This window comes from Chlamydomonas reinhardtii, chromosome 12, assembly GCF_000002595.2.
Source record: "Chlamydomonas reinhardtii strain CC-503 cw92 mt+ chromosome 12, whole genome shotgun sequence".
In the NCBI taxonomy this organism is placed as follows: Eukaryota; Viridiplantae; Chlorophyta; class Chlorophyceae; order Chlamydomonadales; family Chlamydomonadaceae; genus Chlamydomonas; species Chlamydomonas reinhardtii.
Genome location: NC_057015.1, coordinates 9023685 through 9043501, shown reverse-complemented (window position 1 = coordinate 9043501; position 19817 = coordinate 9023685). Strand labels below are relative to the sequence as shown.

The 19817-nt window shown below is 63.7% G+C and overlaps 4 protein-coding genes across 6 annotated transcripts; 2 read left to right on the top strand and 2 right to left on the bottom strand.

The window, feature by feature from the left end:
* Positions 1-64: 64 nt before the first annotated feature.
* CHLRE_12g543300v5 (uncharacterized protein) lies at positions 65-10446 on the bottom strand. Its single transcript, XM_043068802.1, has 9 exons — positions 10168-10446; positions 9900-9992; positions 9486-9578; positions 9266-9379; positions 4502-9164; positions 3065-4354; positions 2757-2962; positions 2417-2604; positions 65-2256 (listed from the first exon to the last, which is right to left on the bottom strand). The coding sequence occupies exons 5-9, from the start codon at positions 8868-8870 to the stop codon at positions 1026-1028; spliced, it is 7284 nt and encodes a 2427-aa protein (XP_042919159.1). The 5' UTR covers positions 8871-9164; positions 9266-9379; positions 9486-9578; positions 9900-9992; positions 10168-10446; the 3' UTR covers positions 65-1025.
* Positions 10447-10627: 181 nt separating this feature from the next.
* Positions 10628-13733, top strand: CHLRE_12g543350v5 (uncharacterized protein). Of its 3 annotated transcripts, none has more exons than XM_043068809.1 (9): positions 10628-10875; positions 11155-11175; positions 11485-11518; positions 11749-11829; positions 11995-12093; positions 12226-12278; positions 12426-12814; positions 12941-13127; positions 13301-13733. In XM_043068809.1, the coding sequence occupies exons 1-9, from the start codon at positions 10750-10752 to the stop codon at positions 13442-13444; spliced, it is 1134 nt and encodes a 377-aa protein (XP_042919158.1). In that variant the 5' UTR covers positions 10628-10749; the 3' UTR covers positions 13445-13733. The 3 variants fall into 3 exon arrangements, with proteins under 3 accessions (XP_042919158.1, XP_042919157.1, XP_042919156.1); XM_043068808.1 differs by having other exon boundaries at positions 10637-10890; XM_043068810.1 differs by lacking the exon at positions 11155-11175 and having other exon boundaries at positions 10637-10890.
* A 53-nt stretch (positions 13734-13786) lies between these two features.
* Positions 13787-17278, top strand: CHLRE_12g543400v5 (uncharacterized protein). The gene is made up of 10 exons (XM_043068811.1): positions 13787-13979; positions 14044-14156; positions 14443-14463; positions 14716-14749; positions 14868-14948; positions 15114-15212; positions 15345-15397; positions 15545-15933; positions 16063-16249; positions 16385-17278. Exons 1-10 carry the CDS (start codon positions 13964-13966, stop codon positions 16526-16528), a joined length of 1137 nt encoding a protein of 378 aa, XP_042919155.1. The 5' UTR covers positions 13787-13963; the 3' UTR covers positions 16529-17278.
* Positions 17279-17406: 128 nt separating this feature from the next.
* CHLRE_12g543450v5 (uncharacterized protein) lies at positions 17407-18846 on the bottom strand. The gene has a single exon (XM_001694029.2). It carries the CDS (start codon positions 18496-18498, stop codon positions 18106-18108), a length of 393 nt encoding a protein of 130 aa, XP_001694081.1. The 5' UTR covers positions 18499-18846; the 3' UTR covers positions 17407-18105.
* Between the last annotated feature and the right edge of the window lie 971 nt (positions 18847-19817).

Below are 19817 nucleotides of genomic sequence, written 5' to 3'. Positions count from 1 at the left end.
GCTGATAGTGAAGGCTGAAGCAAAGTACGCGGGCTTACGACGTGCGTTGACAACTGCAGGCCGTCTGACGCGCACATGGCGGTTAGAATTTCAGTTGATCACGGTATCGCCCATCGCGGCAAATCTCCTATCCTGGCGGGACCACGCTTCACCCACGCGCTGGGCACGACAGGGCTTACTGTGAACTACTCCATGCGTGTACCAGGGAATCCACAATCTTGCTCCTTACTGAGTCCCATCACACGTCTCGTGCGGTCTGATCCAAATCACGTCCTCCCCACGCGTCCTCCCCTGGCACACACAATGCATTCCCCGCCATGTTTTTAGGCGCCTAGTGTCTACACCAGTGCATGTCAAATGCTGCATGCCGTCAAGTGTTAGTTGGCAGACGCCCCTCATAACTCGGCTACCTTAGACTGCCAAGCTCTCGAAACAACTTCTACTACCTTCAAACTGCTCTTGGACGGTGATGGCCAGTGGCCATCAACACGTTGCTATACCTGTTGTCCTAGCACGCCATGACGTAACCAGCTTTCGCTATGCGCACGCCACCTAGTGGCGCTTTCCTTGCCGTCCTGAACCCATTCCTGAATGCCCAGGCTATGCTTGGCTATACTCTCCATGACAAGAAAGGGCCACCCTTCTCAGGGGAAAGTGGGCTGTAACCACGCCACGTGTGGTACATGCCTGCAGCCGAAGGTTGCGAAGTACCTCATCTCCCGGACAAGCAAACTCTCCTGGAAAATGGCCTCACAGCACCTGCAACTTCCCTAAACATAGATTACGGTACCCAGCTTCACCGACAAACCATTCTTTACACACATGATGACATGAATGATGATACTGGCCAGGCAGGATAAGTGTATAATCGTTCCTGCGTTGGCTTGGCTTGGTCGCCATCTGCAGCCTGCATCTAGCCTACCCTGTCAGTGCACAAGCACTTTTATGTGCTCTTTTACTTCTGCCTGCCTTCCTGTTTTCTGCACGAGCTTCGCATATGCCTCAGGGCAGCACATATGCCGCCACTACTGGGAAACTGGTTCGGCCTCCATGCTGCTGCTGCTGCAGCCGCTATCGTGGGCAGCGCTCAGGTCCACGGGTACGTGGGCATCCACAAACATGGCGTTGTCAGCCGCCGACTGGGCCTCCTCCTTCCCCCCAGCCGCCGCTGCCACCTCAGCCCACCCGGCTGCACCTGCCGACGTGGGCGCCTCACCGTGTCGGTAGCCCGACTGAGGTCCCAGCTCCAGCACCGCCGCAAACTTGACCGCCTTCTTGCCCGTTGTAGGAATCGGCGCCGGCGTGGCGGACGCACCAGCTCCGCCCAGAGCCGCAGCCGCAGTCGCCGCAGCCGCGGCAGCAGCAGCTGCTGCTACCGAGCCCTTGAGAATGCTCGAGGGCGGGGTCAGTAGCAGCCCACCGCCGGGCCGCACGCCCAGCACGCCAACGCTGGCCTGCAAAGCAGCGTCGCCACCGGCGCCCCCCAGGGATACCGGCGGCGGTGTGACCTGGCCGCCGCCTGCACCGGTGCGAGCTGGCAGCGGCGTGCCAAAGCCCATCTCGCCAGCCGGCGCAGTGGCAGCATCTGAGGTCGACGTACCCGCTGCAGGTGCAGCGGCCGCGCTGACTGTGGGTGCCGCGAGTCCGGGGCCGGCTGGCTCATGGGGCTGGTGCATGTGGTGCAGGTGGGACTTGTGAGTCTGCGGCGCGTGCAGCACGTGCAGCGGCGGCGGCGGCGAGCCGCGGTGGCTGCTTGCGTGTGCAGCCACGATGTTGGCCAGCACGCTGTTGCGGTGCGGCGTGACGTGCGGTGCCGTATGGCCAGGCTGAGCCGCCGGCACTGCTGCAACGGCCTCCTTCCTATCGACGTGCGCAGCGTCACTGACGCAAGCGCTGGGCTGCTGTGATGCCTCCGCGGCATCACTGGCTGCTGCAGGTGCCGCCGCTGACAGTGCCGCGGCAGCTGCTGCCGCAGCGGCCGCCGCCGCCGCACCCATCTCCGCCGCGTGGGCGTGCGCCGCAAACGGCATGGGCGTGGACGGGAGGCCGCCGGGGTACGCTGCGCCTGAGCCAACTCCGCCCTGGTGCGCCGGAGGCGGCGTGGCGCCCGGCGTGGCACTGCGCGGCGTGGCGCGCGCTGCGGCCGCCACGCGGATGCCGCGCAGGTGCTGCCACTCCTCCTCCACCTTGCGCACAATCTTGGTTGCGCCCCCCACGCCACGGTAGCAGTTGAGCTTGTTGCAGGCCGCATCCAGCCTGCGCATGTTGCCGCATATAAATGGCACACGGTTAGATTCACAAGTCACAACGCACAGCTGCATCATGCAAAGATGGGGCAACAAGGACAAGGACATGCCCGCTGCTTCCGCTCTTCCCACAGGTACCATTTGCCTGCGCCACCACCCATCGCGCTCACATGGCCATGCGCTCAGTCATGCCGCGCTTGCTGACGTCGGCGGGGAGGCCCGCCAGGTCGCAACGCGCCCAGCGCTCGCCCGCCGCCCAGGCCTGCGCCAGGCGCGCGTTGATGAGCGCCTCGCGGTACTCCTGCTCCAGCGTGGGCCGGCCCATGCCAACAGCCTCGGCGTTGGCAGCGGCAGTGCTCTGCGCGCGTAGTGAACGCAAAAGGAAAGGCATGCAGCCGGTGAGTAGCGAGCTACAACGGCCTGACAGGGCCAGGCATCTTCGGGAGTACAGCATGCGCTGTGCAAGCCCGAACACGCTGAAGTGCGCTCCTCTCCCGCACGGTAACGCACCAGGTAGCCGCGGCCTTTGCCGCTGCCGCGCGGCGTGTTGGTGATCCTGGGGACGTCCATCAGGTCGTCGGGGTCGTGCAGCGGCAGGCCGGCAGGGCCGCCGGGAGCGACCACGCCGCCGCTGCCAGCCGGACTGCCAGCAGGCCGCGTGGACGCGGGTGCCGGCACGCCAGGGCGCACTTGTGGAGAGGAGCGTCCTGGGCCACCTGTTGCGACACAATTTGTAGGGGTGAGAATGGGTATGCACACAGGGGCATCGCAGCCTGTACGCTCGGCCAACATGCCTGTCATGTACGCCGCACCCTCACCAGAATTGCGAGCCCATGAAAGACCGGGACGCGCCCAGCTGCTGGCGTTTTGCCGCACCGCGCCGCCACTCCAAGAGAACAATGACTGCGGGCCGGCAGCCCGTACTGCCGTCATGCCACGAATGGGCCCGGTACCGCGATGCTGCGCCGCCGGGCCGTGGGAGCCCGCGGCACCAGTCCCGGCGCCTGCCGCCTGCTCCGCACTGGCCATAGCCGCGTTCATGATCCTGTCGACTTCTGCGTCCGAATCCGAGTCTTCGGACCCGAGATTCGACAGCTCGTCCAGGTTACGGTTGGACGCCGCCGCCGCCGCCTTGGCGGCGGCCGCCACCACCGCTGCGGCGGCGGCGCTGTTGCAGCCGCCGTCCACGCGGGCGGCTTTACGCGGTCTGCGGCGCGAGCTGGGCGAGGACCGCGGACCCTCTGGCGACGACGAGACTTCGTCGGCGGCGCCGCTGGCCTGCCCCTGCAGCGATCTGCCCGGTGCGGTGGCAGCGAGGCCGCCGTCATCGCGTAACGCCGCTGCAGTCACGGCGTTCCCGGCAGCGGCCACGGTCGCGTCCGAGGCCGCCGCGGCTGCTGCCATCAAGGGTCCGGGCTGCTCCTCCTCAGAGGCAATGGCAGCTGCCAGCGGCTCGTGCTCGTCAGCGCGGCGGCGCTTGCCGGAGGAGGGCGGCAAGTAGATGGACCGGCGGCGGGCCGGCGGGCTGAAGGGCAGCGGCTCCTGCTGCTGGGCGGCGTTGGGCGCGGCTGCATCGGTGACGGTGGGAGGCACCGGCTGCAGCACAGCGCTGTTCACGACGAGCGGGACATTCTCATCATGGCCGCACACCACCTTGCCGTCCTCCGCCGCCACAGCTGCCGAAGCGGAGGCTGACTGGGCCGTTTGCACGCCAGTGACGCCGTCCCGCGACACCGCCAGCGCCGCAGGCGCGGTGCTCCCGGCAGCTGCGGCGGCATCAGCGGCCGCTGCAGCTGACCCTGCCGTACCCGCCGCACCGGCCGCGGGACCCAGCTCCAGAGGCGATAGCGACTCGGGGCTGGCCTCATTGAGGATCTGCTGCACCACGTCCTCAATCATGCTGTCGTACTGGTGATTGGGGTACGACAGGCCTGCGCCTGCGCCGTGGGAGGAGCGCTGCCAGCCGCCCGAGGCGGTGCGGCCGCCCACGCCGCCTAGCCCGCCGGAGCCGGAGCCGCGACGTGTGGTGACGAAGGGTGGGGTGCTGTAGCCGTCCGCGAGTGGGCGGAGCGAGGGCAGGGGCGAGTCAGCCGGGAGCTGGCGCACGCCTGCACAGCGCAACGAAACGCGTTTGTTGAGGGTATTTACAGAATGCACGTCAGCCGCAGATGTACACGTACACGAGCTCCTGAACCCGCATCACCGTATGTCCTGGAGTACCGTACACAATCCCAAGCAACACATGCAGGGCCTACCTGGACGACCGCCAACGGGACTGGCACTGCGGTTGTCGGTGGGCGTTGGGGGTTTGCCGGTGGGCTTGGGCCGCGGCGGCAGCGGTGACGCCGCCTTGCCCGAGCCCCCTGCCCCGCCAGACAGCGGCGAGGCCGCCGCCCGGGCGCCACCCGCATCCAGCCGCTCATCACACACCAGAGACGCACCACCAGTCACACTGGCTGCCAGCGGCCACGACGGCGACGATGACAGGGGGCGGACACCAGCGGCGGCACCTCCTGCACCAGCGGCCGCTGTACCCTCCGCGGCACCGCTGCCCGACGGCGCTGCCGCTGCCGCCGATGACGAAGCAGCGCCCGCAGCACCACCGCAGCCACCAGCGCCAGGAACGGAAAAGAAGGGCTGCACGCCGTGCAGGGCGCTGCGCAGGAGCTTAGGTCCTTCTGAGGGCGGCTCATCCGATGCTTTATCCGACGCAGCGGCCGTGTCCACAGCAGCAGAGGCGCCAACAGGAACAGCCTTGTCAGTAGAGCCTGCAGTAGGGTTTCCTTGCTGCTCCTGGTGCCGTGCTTGTGGCGAGTCTGCATTCATGGGCGACTCGTCATCATCGTCGTCCGCTGTGACGCGCGGGATCGCGAGCAGCGCCTCAACAGCCCTCACAATACCCGGCCGGACGCCGAGTGTGGTGTCGTCCTCCGCCTCCGCAGCCACAGCTGCCGTCGTGCCCGCGCGGCTAGGCGGCGACTGCACACCCACTGGTCGCGTGCGAATGGGAGCCAGGGGCTGGCTTAGGAAGCAAAGGCCGTTGTTGTTGGGCGCGGCGGCAGCGCTGCATGTGGCCGCGGACGTAGCCCACTCCGCCGCCGGAGCGGCCGCCGGCGCGGCGACCATTGCAGCCAGGGCAGGGCTCAGCAGCCCCAGCGGCGATCGCACCGGCGCCGAAACCACAGGCGCGAGAGGCGGGCGGTGCGGAGACGCGCACATGGGCTGGGGAGGGGATACCGACGCCGCGCGCCCGCTGCCGGCCGCGCCCGAGGTGGTCACCGCAGCGGGGTGCAGCGAGGGGTCACGGAGCCTGTGGCCGGCGCCACTGCTGAAGGGCGTCGATGCGGCCCGCGCCGACGGCGGCGAGGGTGACGCGGCCGCTGCGCCGCACCGCGGCGAGGGTGACATTCGCACATCGCCGGGGCTGCGGGGCGGCTTGCCCAGCACTGCAGGAGTGCCAGCTCCAAGCGAAGGCCGCGGCGGGCTGAGTAGGATGCTGGGCTGCCCGGCACCTGGAGGCGGTCGCGCTGGCGACGGGCGGGGCTGCGGCGGACGCTTGAAGGCGCTGTCCGCTCCCTTAACACCGTCGTCACCCGCCGGTGCCTTCAGCAGCAGCTGGCAGACGCCGTCCGGAGAAACGGGCGCTGCGGGCAGGGGCAGCTCCTGCCGCAGCTCCTGCGACGCGCGCGGCTGCGGCTGCAGGTCCACGGCGGCAGCACCATGCGCGTGCGAGGGCAGCATGAATGGGCCCCTCCGGCCAGCAAGGAGCACCGCCGGCGGCGGCGCCGTAGGCACACGCCCGCGCTTCCACTGCGCACCGAGCTGCACCTTGGGCTGAGCAGGCAGCGGCAAATCATTCAACGCTGATGCTGTTGCTGCGGTGTCCTCCGTGGGGGCGATGGCTGCCTCGCCCGGGCATGCTGCCAGCTGTGGGGATGTCGGCGCTACGCCCTCGTCCTGCTCCATCGGCACTGGCCCAGCCTCAGCAACACGCTCTAGCGCGTCAGCCGGTTGCGCCTCCTCTGCTCCTTGCTGCTCTTGCTGCTGATGCGCCTCCTCCTGCTGCGGCTGCTCGCGCGGCCGCTGCCCATCTTGCGTCTCCGCAGACGAGGCCTCCTGCACCGACGCTGCCTGGAAAGTCGGCGCGGTGCCACCACCGGCCTCGGCGCCGGGGGCAGCCGCCGCCGTGGTAGCAGCTGGAGCGGCTGAGAGCGTAGGCTGTGCAAGCCGCGACCGCGTGCTACCACGCTGGTTGGCAAAGAGCACCGCGGGAGGCGGCGGCCGTGCCACCCGCTGCCGCTTCCACACGGCACTCAGGGGCACACGCTGGGCTGAACTTGTGCCGCTAGCCGGAGTTGGTGTCGTCCCGGGCTGTGACGTGGCGGATGGCGTTGGCGCGGCCATCGGCGTTGAGGCGCAAGCGGGCCCAGGCTGTGGGTGCAACGACTGGCCCCCATGCTGCGATGCCGGCCCGGCAGCCGGCCCGGCGGGATTGCTAGCTGGCGCGGGGGACGAGAGAAGCGGAGAGGGAGAGCGCTGCTTGCGCTTGCGGCTGGTACGTGCATCCGGATCTATCGCGTCCTGTCGTTCCGACTCGGAATGAGCTGCTGTTGCCGCATCTGCCGTGAGCCGCAAAGCATTCGCGCCGATGGCATCAGCTGCGGCGTCAAATGCGGCTTTCATCCCGGCACCCGCCATAGCAACCTCCTGGATGACCGCCGCTGACGGGGCAGCGGCCGCGGCCTCAGCCGCCGCTGCCGCCGCTAGCTGGCCAATGGGCAAATCCGGGGAGGGCTCTGGGGACTCGGCGGCCACGGTTGCCGAGACCACCTCTTCACACACGGGCGATCCTGCTGCCTCGGCGCGCGCTTGCTCCCGAATGGCGGCGGCCGCGGCAACCGCTGTAGCGCGCCGGCGCAGGTTAGCAGCAGCCCCTTGGAGAGGTGGCAGGCGCGCTTTCGCCGCCTGGTCAGTTGCTACGAGCTGACCGATCGGCACGTCGGGCGAGGACTCAGCACTACTGCCGTCGCCGTCATCCGATGCCACAGCTTTCGCCGCCGGAGTCACTGCAGCTGCAGCAGCAGCGTCGGTTGTAGCGGCAATTGCGTCTGACTGGCGCCCCCGGCCCCGGCCCCAACCCCGACCACGCCCTCTACAGGCACTGCGGCCGGCCGGCAGGCCCGAACCCGCCGCAAGCCGGTCGCGTCGCTCGCCGACAGGCACAGCCGCCGCCCGCTCCAGAATCAGCGGCGCTGCTGCCGGCTGCCTCAGGGGCTGCTGGAGCTGCCCGCTTGACGGTGACGCCGCGCCAGTCTCCTCCTCGCCTGCGCTCAGCTGCACAACAGCGCCTGCCACCTCCTCCAGCACAGCCGCCGGTACCACGCCAACAGCAGGCGCAGCAGAAGGCCGGGATTCCGCCGGCTGGGCATCTACCTCCATTGCAGCTGACCCTGGCACCGCACCGCCAGCTGTGGACGGCTGGAATGCTGGCCTCGCCGCAGCAGCATCAGCCCGCGCTGCCAGCTGTGCGATGGTTAGCGAGCTAGTTGTGTCCGGGGTGTCCGGCAGCAACGCCAGCGCTGGCATCGCCGCCGGCTCCAGCAGGGGCGTGGCGCGCCTTGCGTGGGCGGGCGTAGCTGCCACTGCCGCCGCAGCCGCTACACCTCGTGCACTACCAGCACCAGGGCCGTCGGCGGCGGGGGCAGCTGCTGCTGCAGCGTGGTCTAGCGGGCAGCCTGGGCCCGCGTCACCCATGTCAATGCGGCGCCGGATGACGCGCTGGGCCGTGTTGCTGCCCGACTCACCGCTCACCGCCGCCAAGCGCGCCGCGACTGCTGCAGCCGCTCCAGCCCCTGGCGTCAACGCTGACGGGCTCAGCTCGGCACAAGGGACAACTGGCTTGGGCACGGGTGCCTGCTGCGGCTGGTTGCTGACAGCTGCCGGCACATTGGCAGGGTGTGCTGGGTTGAGCCGGGATATGGAGCGAACCTGGACGAGCTGCGACGCAGGTGCAGCCGCAGGCTGCTGGCCATGCAAGCCGGGACATGTCAACGTGGCCTCGGCCGCGGGTGCCCTCGCTTGGGGCTGCATGTGAGCGGCCCCCTTCATATCCTTCACCGGGCATGGGTCTGGCAGCTGGAACCGCATGGGCCCGGAGCCAGGCGTGCGCGCCGAGCCAGCCCGCCCACCGTCACGCCCCTCAGGTGTCGACGCTGGCGGCTGGGCTGCACCAGCCACAGCTCCTGGCGGCGCAGGGCTTCGCTGCGAGCGCATCGCCGCTCCGCCCGCGGCACCTGGGCTGAGCCTGTTGGCTGCCGCCGTCGCCAACGCCGCCTGCACCGCCCGGCTGAGGTCAAGCGGTGACTGGCAGCGTGCTCCTCCCATGCTCGGCCGGGCGCGCTGGACGCCCAGCGTTGTGTGCGAGGAGCCGGGCCGAGGACTGCCCCCAGCCGTGACTCTGTGGCCGTTAGCGACCGTGGCGGGCACAGCTGTCGTGGCCAGCTGCATGACCACGCCGCCAGCCGCCAGCCGCGCGTCAAGCTCCGCGATGCTAATGTCGTCTTCGTCGTCTCCGGACACCGCGCCGCCGGCTGCGCCCCAAGCAGCCCCCTCCGACGAAGCCATTTGCAGCGCGGCGCCTGTGCCTGCGGAGTCTATGCCCTCCTCTGCCGCCAGCACGGGGTCCACCAGCGACCGCGCAACTAGCGTGAGATGGCTGGGCGGCGCGCCCCGCCTGCGGCCACCAAGACGAGAGCTGTGCACGTGTGCGCCTGGCGCAGGCGAAAGGCCGCCGCTGGCCGCTGGGTCAGCGCCGACTTGCTCCGTCACGCTGGATGCCGCCTCCGCCACATCACGCGCTCCACGCTGGTTCTGTTCGTCCAGAATGGCCCGCAGCCGGAGGTTGCGCGCAAGGATGCCCTACAGTGAGGTGAGAAGGTTACGTCATGAGCACCGGCACACAACAGCTTGCGCTGCATGCAAATGCGCTGTTTGTCATTAATTGCTAGGGAGCCACTTACCGTGTACGTCGCGTGCACGTCATGGCGTGCAGGGGACGGCTCCGCCCGGGCGATGTTGCACGGTTTGTGTTCGCTGGGCTTGCTTGACTGCGGGGGCTTCTTAGGCTTCACGCTCTGAACCATAGGGAAAAGGAAATGTTAGGGACGCAGTCGTCGGACGCAGTCGAAAGGCCGCTTGCAGGGGCTTCCAGTTCCAGTTACTAAACTCATATCAACTAACCTTGGGTGTCTGTGATATCGCCCCAGCGGCGGGTACGCTTGTGGCAGCTCCACTGTTTCTTCCTCTGGTGTTGTAGGGCGACGGCTTAGGCGGCTGCGCGAGAGGAACGTGGGCGCAGAGCGGCCAGAGCACGAGCCAAGTTATTTTGGCTATCTGGTTTGGCTAATGTTCCCCAGCTGTTAGGTTAATGAGAGCACAGGGCGTCCTCCCTGACCGCAGCTCCACATTTTAGGCTTCGACGACAACCGACACATGTCGCGAACGGCATCCGTCCACATCCCTCGTGACACCGCCAAAAAGAGAAATAACGGCGGCACTGCCGGTAGTGATGACAATGATATAATAGAGAGAGATACATAGTCTATGTACATCGCGAGCATATCAATCCCAGGCTGCCCGACGGGCCGTGCGCACCTCGCGGCGTGGTGTGCGCCCTGCCAGCGAGGCCGCTCGCTGCAGGAGGCTCGCTGATAAAACCTGCACTTCACGCTCCCGTCCATCAGCTCTCTGCGAATGTGGGTGGTCACCGAGGGTCGCAATCGTTATGTTGCCAAAACCCCCGAAGTGGCGCTGCTAGAGGCAGGAAGCAGCATGAGGTTATCAGCTTAGCCTTCAGTCTTCCAATTGTATGCGCCGGCGCACGATGTGACGAAGGGCTGAAGACGACTAGACTGCCACTTACGGGCTTGCTTAACCTCGCGGGACTGGACACAATCTCCCACAGCTGCGCATGACCCGATGATATCCATGCCGCATTTGGCTCAGCCATCGTGCTGGGTCTGCGGAAGCGCGGGGGGGCTGGCACTTGAAATTGCGCCCAACAGCCAGTCACTTATGCCCGCCTTCCTATCACTCTAGATAACAACACATTGCTATCCACGAATAAGGATGCCGTCATTATATGGTGAATGGGCTTGTCGCTGAGGGCTTCTGTTTGAACCGTGACGACGCTTCGCTCGGGATGGATCAGCAGATTATAAAATTGTATATGATGTGCAATACATTTATCAGAGTGGAACCCCTGCGAAGCGGCCAGGGGGCAAAGCATTCCCGCGTCAAGGGAATGGGCCCGCTGAGCAATGCACGGAACTCTTACTTCCACCGGATTTGGAGCGCTGCCCCGCGCAGAGTGATACATTATACTCCCATATACAGATTTACAAGCTCACTCTCTGGATAGCCCAGGTGGTTAGTGCGACCACAACACAGACACGCCCTCTCTGAAAGTTTGTAGCCGACGTAGGGTTGTGCGTACTGAACAGACATGTCTACTATCGGCAAGCCCATTGAGTGCAAGGCGGCCATCGCCTGGGAGGCCAAGAAGCCGCTGGAGGTGCGCACGGTCACCGTGGCGCCGCCCGGCCCCGGCGAAGTGCGCGTGCAGATCAAGGTGCGCAAGAATACCGTAGGCTCCACCACTGACCAGTCGTGTGCATGTATGGGGCACGGCGCATAGCCGACCTGATGCGGCGGGCTGCTTAGGTTTTGTTGGAGGGTAAGGAGGGAGCAGGGCGCACGGGGAGGTGAAGGGCTCTTTGCAGTGCTTGCCTGCGCACCACTGCAAGGCTCCCGCAGGCATGCTTCCATCCGCCTCACCACCCAAGCAGAACTCTCACTCGCCGTGTGCGCGTCCTCTTGCCCTTCACCGCCCGCCACCTGGCGCGCCCAGGCGACCGCGTTGTGCCACACGGTAGGGTCTGGAAACCCATGGGCGTGTCTCAGGTGCCAGCCATGGGTGTGATTTGCAGCTATAGATCCGTGTGTGGCTCTTGAAGTTTCGAATGGCCTCGGACTCAGAAGACAACCTGCAGAAGCATCGCCGGGCTATTACCTCATGATCGTTATCCTTCACTCCAGACCTTTTTGTTTAGCATAAATGCAAGACGGGACAGAAGCCATCGGCAGGATTGCTGAGCCGCGTAGGTGCGAATCCTCGTTGCACATGACACTGCCGGACATCTAATGGTCGTAATCTTGCTAATTACCTGTGAATATGTAGGATGCCTATACTCTGGACGGGCTGGACCCCGAGGGTGCGTGCGCCGGGCGGGGCGCACTTACTGGGGCGCTATAGGACAGCTGCCGGGGGAGTGGCTTGCACCGGGGTCCGGGACCAGGGCTTGATGTGGCGAGGCGGGCGCTGCTCTAGCGCCAGTCCCTACTCAATCTGTGACGTGCTACTGCTATGACACGGCGTTGGTACGTCGTTGCCTGTTTGCCTGTCCGCCCGACGCGGTGGCCTCTGCGTCATTCTTGTCTGCAGGCCTGTTCCCCTGCATCCTGGGGCACGAGGCCGCGGGCGTTGTGGAGAGCGTCGGCGAGGGCGTCACCTCCGTGAAGCCGGGTGAGGACATGTTGAGGAGAGGATGTAACTATATCAAGGTCGCACTCTGCTTCTAACTGTCAAGCCTGACAACGGCTGCACTGACGGCAGTGGTGGCCTATCTCCTTCCAGTTTCCATCTCACTGTGCAGCGGCCCCGCCGTTGCCTCCGCCCCATCTCCCTCAGGTGACCACGTCATCCCCTGCTACCAGGCTTACTGCGGCGAGTGCAAGTTCTGCAAGCACCCGGAGTCCAACCTGTGCGTGTCGGTGCGCGCTTTCACAGGCAAGTGGTGTGGGGCATGGGCGTGCAGGTTACGCACACGACCTAGTGTAACGTGCAAATGACACAACCCCGAGGGCAATGACCACGCGCGCCTGTACCTTGCGGCGGCTCTCCACCTGCATTGCGGCGTAGGCAAGGGCGTGATGAAGTCAGACGGCAAGCCTCGCTTCACCGTCGATGGCAAGGTGCGGTGCTAGACAAGCGTGACGGTTGGTTCAGGCAAGGCTGTCGGGGCCAGTCGGAGCCAGTCACATTCCTTTCGCGCGCAACTTGCTTACATGCCTCGCACATACGGCACCGGTACTCGCCTCGTTTGTTTTGCGTGTGCACAGCCCATCTACCACTTCATGGGCACCTCCACCTTCAGCGAGTACACGGTGGTGCACGAGCAGTCGGTGGCCAAGATCGACGTGAACGCGCCGCTGGATAAGGTGTGCCTGCTGGGTTGCGGCGTGTCCACCGGCTGGGGCGCGGTGTTCAACACCGCTAAGGTCACGGCCGGTAGCACGGTGGCAGTGTTTGGGCTGGGCGCGGTGGGCCTGGCGGTGATCGAGGCGGCCAAGCGCGCGGGCGCATCTCGCATCATTGCTGTGGACATCAACCCGACCAAGTTTCCCGCGGCCAAGGAGTTTGGTGCCACCGACTGCATCAACCCCAAGGACCACGAGAAGCCCATTCAGCAGGTTATCGTGGAGATGACAGAGTGGGGCTGCGACTACACGTGAGTAAGGCTGGCTGGGCGTGACAGTGGCAGCACGTGGCAATTAACGTCGGCACGTGTGCACAGCGAAACAACAAGCGCGCCTGTGTGTGTTCACACTGTGTGCGATATGTTTATGGCATACAGGTTCGAGTGCATCGGCAACACTGCCGTCATGCGCGCGGCTCTGGAGTGTGCTCACCGCGGCTGGGGCACGTCGGTCATCATTGGTGTGGCGGCTGCGGGCCAGGAGATCAGCACGCGCCCCTTCCAGCTGGTGACCGGCCGCCGCTGGATGGGCACCGCATTCGGCGGCTACAAGAGCCGCGTGCAGGTGCGAAGATGAGCTCTTTGCTACATAACGGGGTAGGCCCATTCCACGACCTGCAATAATCAAGTGCATCTTCCACGTCGCAAGTCGAGTGAGGGAACTGTGACACATGCCGCTTGCCACTTGACCCTGCATGACTTCGTGCTTGCCGCATTGCAATTTTGTGCAACGTACAGGTGCCTGAGCTCGTGCAAGAGTACCAGGCGGGCAAGACGCTGCTGGACAAGTACGTCACGCACAACATGAAGTTTGACCAGATTAACGAGGCGTTTGAGCTGCTGCACGCCGGCGAGTGCCTGCGCTGTGTGCTGACGTTCTAGGCGCCGCGCGTGATAGGAGTTGGTTGGAGCGGTGGTTGGCTTGTACTGCCCTCAAGTGGTTGAACCTATACGCAGATCATGGGAGAATCCATGGCGTGCTTGGGCTGCCGCTCGGATGGGTGATGCTGTGAGCGGTTGGACGTGGCGGTTGGATGAGAAGAGCTTAATCGGCCCGTGGGTATGCCGAAGGTGCAGGGGAATGGGGAGCCGCTTGCTCGCGCATGAAAGATTACATGGAAAGACACTTGCTCATTAGTGTAAGGCCAGACGCATGTAAACTCCTGGCGGCTCTCTTCCGGCCAAACCATTACTCAATCACCGTGCTCAAATACTCCGTGCTGCAAGGCAAACGGCTAGTTTCGCACGAAAGAGAATCATAATAAGAGCTGGGCAATCATGCTTTCACAGTTTAGGCACAAAGGCCCGACGACGGGGTTCCGGTGTCAATCGTCGCAAAGCCTGCCCTCGCTAACTGGGCTCAAAGTCTACCGCCGGAACAGCCTGAAATGTCATGCCGCCATGTCGGAAACTGCAGGCAGGTTGTTTTCTCGCAGGGCTTTTCCGCGCTTCAGTCACGGAACCGTGCGCGATGCCTGCAGGCAAGCCCATTGAGTGCAAGGCGGCCATCGCCTGGGAGGCCAAGAAGCCGCTGGAGGTGCGCACGGTCACCGTGGCGCCGCCCGGCCCCGGCGAAGTGCGCGTGCAGATCAAGGTGCGCATGAATACCGTAGGCTCCGCCACTGAACAGGCGTGTGCATGTATGGGGCACGGCCGCACGGCGCATAGCCGACCTGATGCGGCAGGCTGCTTAGGTTTTGCTGGAGGGTAAGGAGGGAGCAGGGCACACGGGGAGGTGAAGGGCTCTTTGCAGTGCTTGCCTGCGCACCACTGCAAGGCTCCCGCAGGCATGCTTCCATCCGCCGCACCACCCAACCAGTCCTCTCACTCGATGTGTGCGCGTCCTCTTGCCCTTCACCGCCCGCCACCTTCACGCTCAGGCGACCGCGCTGTGCCAAACGGTAAGATTGACACGCAGTGTACGGGGAAACTATCCACTTCAGCAGATGAGGCGTATACCGTAATGCGAGGCGGTGTGCTCGCGTGAAGGGCTGCCTCATTGTAGTCTGGTCTGCAGTCTGGTCCTGTAGTCTCGCTTCCACCTGGAAAGATAACTTGGTCATGCTTGCGGGCATGGTGTAACTGTACATGGCCTGTCGCTTGAGTTCAGTTGTAAGGCGCATTCGTTTTGGGGCCGCCGGTGCGTGACACAGGATGCCTATACGCTCGGCGGACTAGACCCTGAAGGTAGGACTGCGTGTTTAGCCAACGCCGCTTCATGGTACCTCGCACACGCCATTGCCCGTGTTCTGTCTTAGTTGCTGCCCTGACTACTGCAAACGATACATTTGCGTCATGTCTGCAGGCCGGTTCCCCTGCATCCTGGGGCACGAGGCCGCGGGCGTTGTGGAGAGCGTCGGCGAGGGCGTCACCTCCGTGAAGCCGGGTAAGTACATGTTCAGGAGAGGATGTAACTATATCAAGGTCGCACTCTGCTTCTAACTGTCAAGCCTGACAACGGCTGCACTGACGGCAGTGGTGGCCTATCTCCTTCCAGTTTCCATCTCACTGTGCAGCGGCCCCGCCGTTGCCTCCGCCCCATCTCCCTCAGGTGACCACGTCATCCCCTGCTACCAGGCTTACTGCGGCGAGTGCAAGTTCTGCAAGCACCCGGAGTCCAACCTGTGCGTGTCGGTGCGCGCTTTCACAGGCAAGTGGTGTGGGGCATGGGCGTGCAGGTTACGCACACGACCTAGTGTAACGTGCAAATGACACAACCCCGAGGGCAATGACCACGCGCGCCTGTACCTTGCGGCGGCTCTCCACCTGCATTGCGGCGTAGGCAAGGGCGTGATGAAGTCAGACGGCAAGCCTCGCTTCACCGTCGATGGCAAGGTGCGGTGCTAGACAAGCTTGACGGTTGGTTCAGGCAAGGCTGTCGGGGCCAGTCGGAGCCAGTCACATTCCTTTCCCGCGCAGCTTGCTTACATGTCTCGCACATATGGCACCGGTACTCGCCTCGTTTGTTTTGCGTGTGCACAGCCCATCTACCACTTCATGGGCACCTCCACCTTCAGCGAGTACACGGTGGTGCACGAGCAGTCGGTGGCCAAGATCGACGTGAACGCGCCGCTGGATAAGGTGTGCCTGCTGGGTTGCGGCGTGTCCACCGGCTGGGGCGCGGTGTTCAACACCGCTAAGGTCACGGCCGGTAGCACGGTGGCAGTGTTTGGGCTGGGCGCGGTGGGCCTGGCGGTGATCGAGGCGGCTAAGCGCGCGGGCGCGTCTCGCATCATTGCTGTGGACATCGACCCGACCAAGTTTCCCACGGCCAAGGAGTTTGGTGCCACTGACTGCATCAACCCCAAGGACCACGAGAAGCCCATTCAGCAGGTCATCGTGGAGATGACAGAGTGGGGCTGCGACTACACGTGAGTAAGGCTGGCTGGGCGTGACAGTGGTGGCAGCACGTGGCAATTAACGTCGGCACGTGTGCACAGCGAAACAACAAGCGCGCCTGTGTGTGTTTACGCTGTGTGCGATATGTTTATGGTATACAGGTTCGAGTGCATCGGCAACACTGCCGTCATGCGCGCGGCTCTGGAGTGTGCTCACCGCGGCTGGGGCACGTCGGTCATCGTCGGTGTGGCGGCTGCGGGCCAGGAGATCAGCACGCGCCCCTTCCAGCTGGTGACCGGCCGCCGCTGGATGGGCACCGCGTTCGGCGGCTACAAGAGCCGCGTGCAGGTGCGCTGACGCCATGTTTGATAAAGTGGAAAATACACTCCATTCGGCTTGCGCTCTGTTGTCATGGAATCTGCCTGCACTGGTGCTTCTGATGAAATTCCCCACGCATACACCGCACACGCCTTCGTGTCACAGGTACCGGACCTGGTTACGGACTACATGTCTGGGGCCACGCTGCTGGACAAGTACATCACACACAACATGAAGTTTGACCAGATTAACGAGGCGTTTGAGCTGCTGCACGCTGGCGAGTGCCTGCGCTGTGTGCTGACGTTCTAGGCGGCTGGCATGTATGTTGAAACCTAGCTGTGTCTTGCTGTGCACCGCCTAAACGCTGTGGTGGGTACCTTCCGACTGGTGCAGCGTGTGGACCGGGTGTAGCAATCTGTGCGATGGGACAGTGGCAAGGCAAGTTGGTAAAGTCCCGTAGGGTGCAGCTGATTCCCAGAACCCGGCAAATGGCACACAATTGGCAGCGGCAGGGCAGGAGTGCGCGGCTGGTCGAACGCCAGAGTTCTGCAAATTATGTTGCTACAATTTGCTGCAGCAGCGGTCTAAATGGTAGCCCGTCGTTGAGCTGCGCGCGTGCGCATGACACGCGAAGTGTGACAGGGTTCGGTCGCCGGCTGCGGGTTCTGCTGTTGCTGTTGCGATGACTTGGCTGCGCCCATGGCGCACTGCGCGAAGGACTGCTTCAGAGCTCTGATCGCCTCCGCACCAGCGTTGGACTGCTGCGTGTGCGGGGTGCTGATCCAGCGCCGCATGGGGGACGCCAGGACAGACATGACTCCCGCCGGCGGCTGGTCTGTGTCAAGCTGCATGCCAGCCCCTGCAGTGCTGGCGCCTGTGCTGCTGCTATAGTTGGAGCCACTGCTACTGCTACTGCTGCCGCTGCTGCTGCCACAGCCCACAGCAAGCGCCGACGTGTCAGGCAGCCACACCTGGTTCTGGATGGGGAACATGAATACGTGAAATGCAGCGCCAGAACACCAATTTGAGCATGGTGCAAGAGTGTGAAGGCTGCAAGCAAGGAGTGCGCTTTGAAGCCAGTAAGCCCTTCGAGCTCTATATGTACCACTGGGTTCCTGGCAAGCTGGACAGTCATATCCCATCCCTGAGTTTCGAGGTCCCCTTCATGAACGGACGCGGCACATCGGAACAATGTAAAATTACAACCGCCTGCCTCACGCTTGCCTGCTGACACTTGCCTCGTGCCGTCATGTCATATGCGGGCATCCTCATCTCCCGCCCTCTTGTACTGAATGCCCATAAGGCAGGCGTTCCAGCAGGTGAAACACGCGAACGCAGCGCGGATCGCCTGCCAACTGCATTGCCATCCTGCAGAGCTATTCCTTGCACGTCGCAGCGCGTGCCCGGCGTTTGCTTCCTCGCGCTCGATTTCCCTTGCCGAAATACACGTCCCCACGCGTTCTAAAGCAAAGCTGGAGCCCCACACGCCCCAGCGCCGACGTGCCGCCAGCAAGTGCGCGTCACGTCTCTATCTACTGGCAACCAATAGACGCCGTGCGTTGCCGTTCCATCACACACCAACGCAGTGTCCACATGGCTGGGCAATACTGCAGTCGACAGACCCTGCCTATCAATGCAGCCCGTCATGTAGGCTGTGGCCTGATCCATGCCGGTGTCCACAGCGTCATGCAACCAAACGCAGCCTCGCTTCTACATGGCCCGCAGCGGACTGCCCGTCAGTGCGACCTAAACCCAAAGCTTCCCTCAGTGACTCAATGCGTGCGGCCCCTTCCCACGTTACTGAGGTACCCTACTGCGCCCTCCACGAGCGTGGAGGGCGGGGTGCCGCCGCCGCCGTGGCACCCGCCACCTCTCACAGCCCCGCCTTACTCCAGGCCCACCATGCCGCCGCCCGGCAGGATCTTCTCAATCTTGGCAAACTCCCACTCCTTGTTGCACAGTGGGCAGGCGCTACGGGTTTTAAGCCAGCGCTGAATGCAGTCCAGGTGGAAGACGTGCCCGCAGCACCCCCAGGCAATGGACAGGCCCGGGTGATCTGGGTCCCCCGTGGGGTTCGCCTGGTACTCGATGCTGGGCTCGTAAAGGTTGTTGCGGCAAATGGCGCAGGTGTCGGTGCAAATGGCCCAGCTCCACATCGCCACTGCATTCCACTTCTTAATCTCGAACCGCTTCCCCGACTTGTTGCCGCGCTTGCTGGGCCCTGCCTGCTGCTCCTCCTGCTCCTGCTGCTCCTCGACTTCCATTTCGTTGTCCGACATGATTGCGAGCTACTAGGTCACAGCGGCCCCGCCCAGAAGACAACCCTGCCCAGCGCGGGAGTTCCGCACCAACTCTTGCTGTGCTCAGAATCAATAGCTGTTGCGTGAGGTGACTCTACGCACAAAGCAACGACAGGCCTGGGCCCCGCGTGAAAAGATCTGCAGATGCTAAAGCACTCCTTCTGATATCTATAGCTCTGTCCTCAATGTAATGCTACGCAATTATATGTCAATGTCTAGCTCAGCTGCAGTATTGGGGTCAGCTCCCGCCTTGCTCGCAGGCTCACCATGGGTGAATGGGGGCCGGACCGAATAGTCAGCATATGAAAAGCATTTCAGCCCGTTAAGGTGGGCAAATGCCTATGATTAGCTGCGATAATATCTCTGGGTGCTGGGTTTGATCCTTCGGCCCTGAAACGCTGTCTGTTGCCAGCAGGGGCAGGCAGGCGCGGACGTTGCCCCTCCCCTGACTATTCCCCGAGCCCAGTAACAACACCGGCGCGGCCACAGAACTTGCGGGTGGTGGGACGCAGACTGAGCAGAAGCAAGCCGAGCCAGCGGCAAGAGGGTAACAACGCGTATGCGTGAAGAGGTCAGGTCGAGCTGGACATGGCATTTGCCAGGTCCTGTTTATGTAACGCGGGTACTTCCCGTTCCTGACAACTTCGAAGGGCCTTTTCCCGTCGTTACAATTGGTATCGAGACCACCCAGTGTTCCGATGGTATAACAGCCGGAGGTCGCTGGTTCGAGTCCTGAGTACGTCGGAATTTGGCTTCGCTCAAAAAACCGGCACTAGGGGATTGCATACCGTGGTGCCTTCTCGACGCGGTGACGGGTAATGCCGGCCGTGGTGTCAAAATTATGTTTCTGGCGAGCAGTCACATTCGCAGATCCACCCGAGGACGTGTGATCCAAGGGGGGGAGAATGTAACGCGGGTACTTCCCGTTCCTGACAACTTCGAAGGGCCTTTTCCCGTCGTTACAGTTTAGCATGGTCTTTGCACCCTCACGCCTGCGACACCAAAAAGCACCAGCAGTGTATAACACTCACTGTGTTGCGTCACTTGTCGAGTTGTCGTAACAATGGATCAGGTTACTCAGGTAGGTTGTAGGCGGCAGACACGGCGCAGTGGCCGCCTCGGCGTGTCTCCCCGCACTGGCGCCGCTCCGTGTGTCCGCACTCCATTGACAGACATCTGGCCTTTGCGGCCACCACTTCATTGTACACAGTACTCAGCTTGACCATGTCGTACTGAGTGGCCACTCATAAGCACAGCGCGGTGCTATACGATATCCCCTCAGGGGTTATACGTTGTGT

Bases quoted from the DNA above. Each gene is read 5' to 3' on its own strand.
- CHLRE_12g543400v5 (XM_043068811.1), top strand. The intron at 14,949-15,113 runs GTAAGTACATGT...CATCTCCCTCAG, and splicing joins CGTCACCTCCGTGAAGCCGG to GTGACCACGTCATCCCCTGC. The intron at 16,250-16,384 runs GTGCGCTGACGC...TTCGTGTCACAG, and splicing joins GCTACAAGAGCCGCGTGCAG to GTACCGGACCTGGTTACGGA.
- CHLRE_12g543300v5 (XM_043068802.1), bottom strand. From the start codon at position 8,870: ATGGCTTCGTCGGAGGGGGCTGCTTGGGGCGCAGCCGGCGGCGCGGTG. The intron at 4,355-4,501 runs GTAGGCCCTGCA...TGCGCTGTGCAG, and splicing joins TCCCGTTGGCGGTCGTCCAG to GCGTGCGCCAGCTCCCGGCT. The intron at 2,605-2,756 runs GTGCGTTACCGT...CTACGCGCGCAG, and splicing joins GCAAAGGCCGCGGCTACCTG to AGCACTGCCGCTGCCAACGC.
- CHLRE_12g543350v5 (XM_043068808.1), top strand. From the start codon at position 10,750: ATGTCTACTATCGGCAAGCCCATTGAGTGCAAGGCGGCCATCGCCTGG. The intron at 10,891-11,154 runs GTAGGCTCCACC...TGGCGCGCCCAG, and splicing joins TCAAGGTGCGCAAGAATACC to GCGACCGCGTTGTGCCACAC. The intron at 11,519-11,748 runs GTGCGTGCGCCG...TCTTGTCTGCAG, and splicing joins GGACGGGCTGGACCCCGAGG to GCCTGTTCCCCTGCATCCTG.
- CHLRE_12g543450v5 (XM_001694029.2), bottom strand. From the start codon at position 18,498: ATGTCGGACAACGAAATGGAAGTCGAGGAGCAGCAGGAGCAGGAGGAG.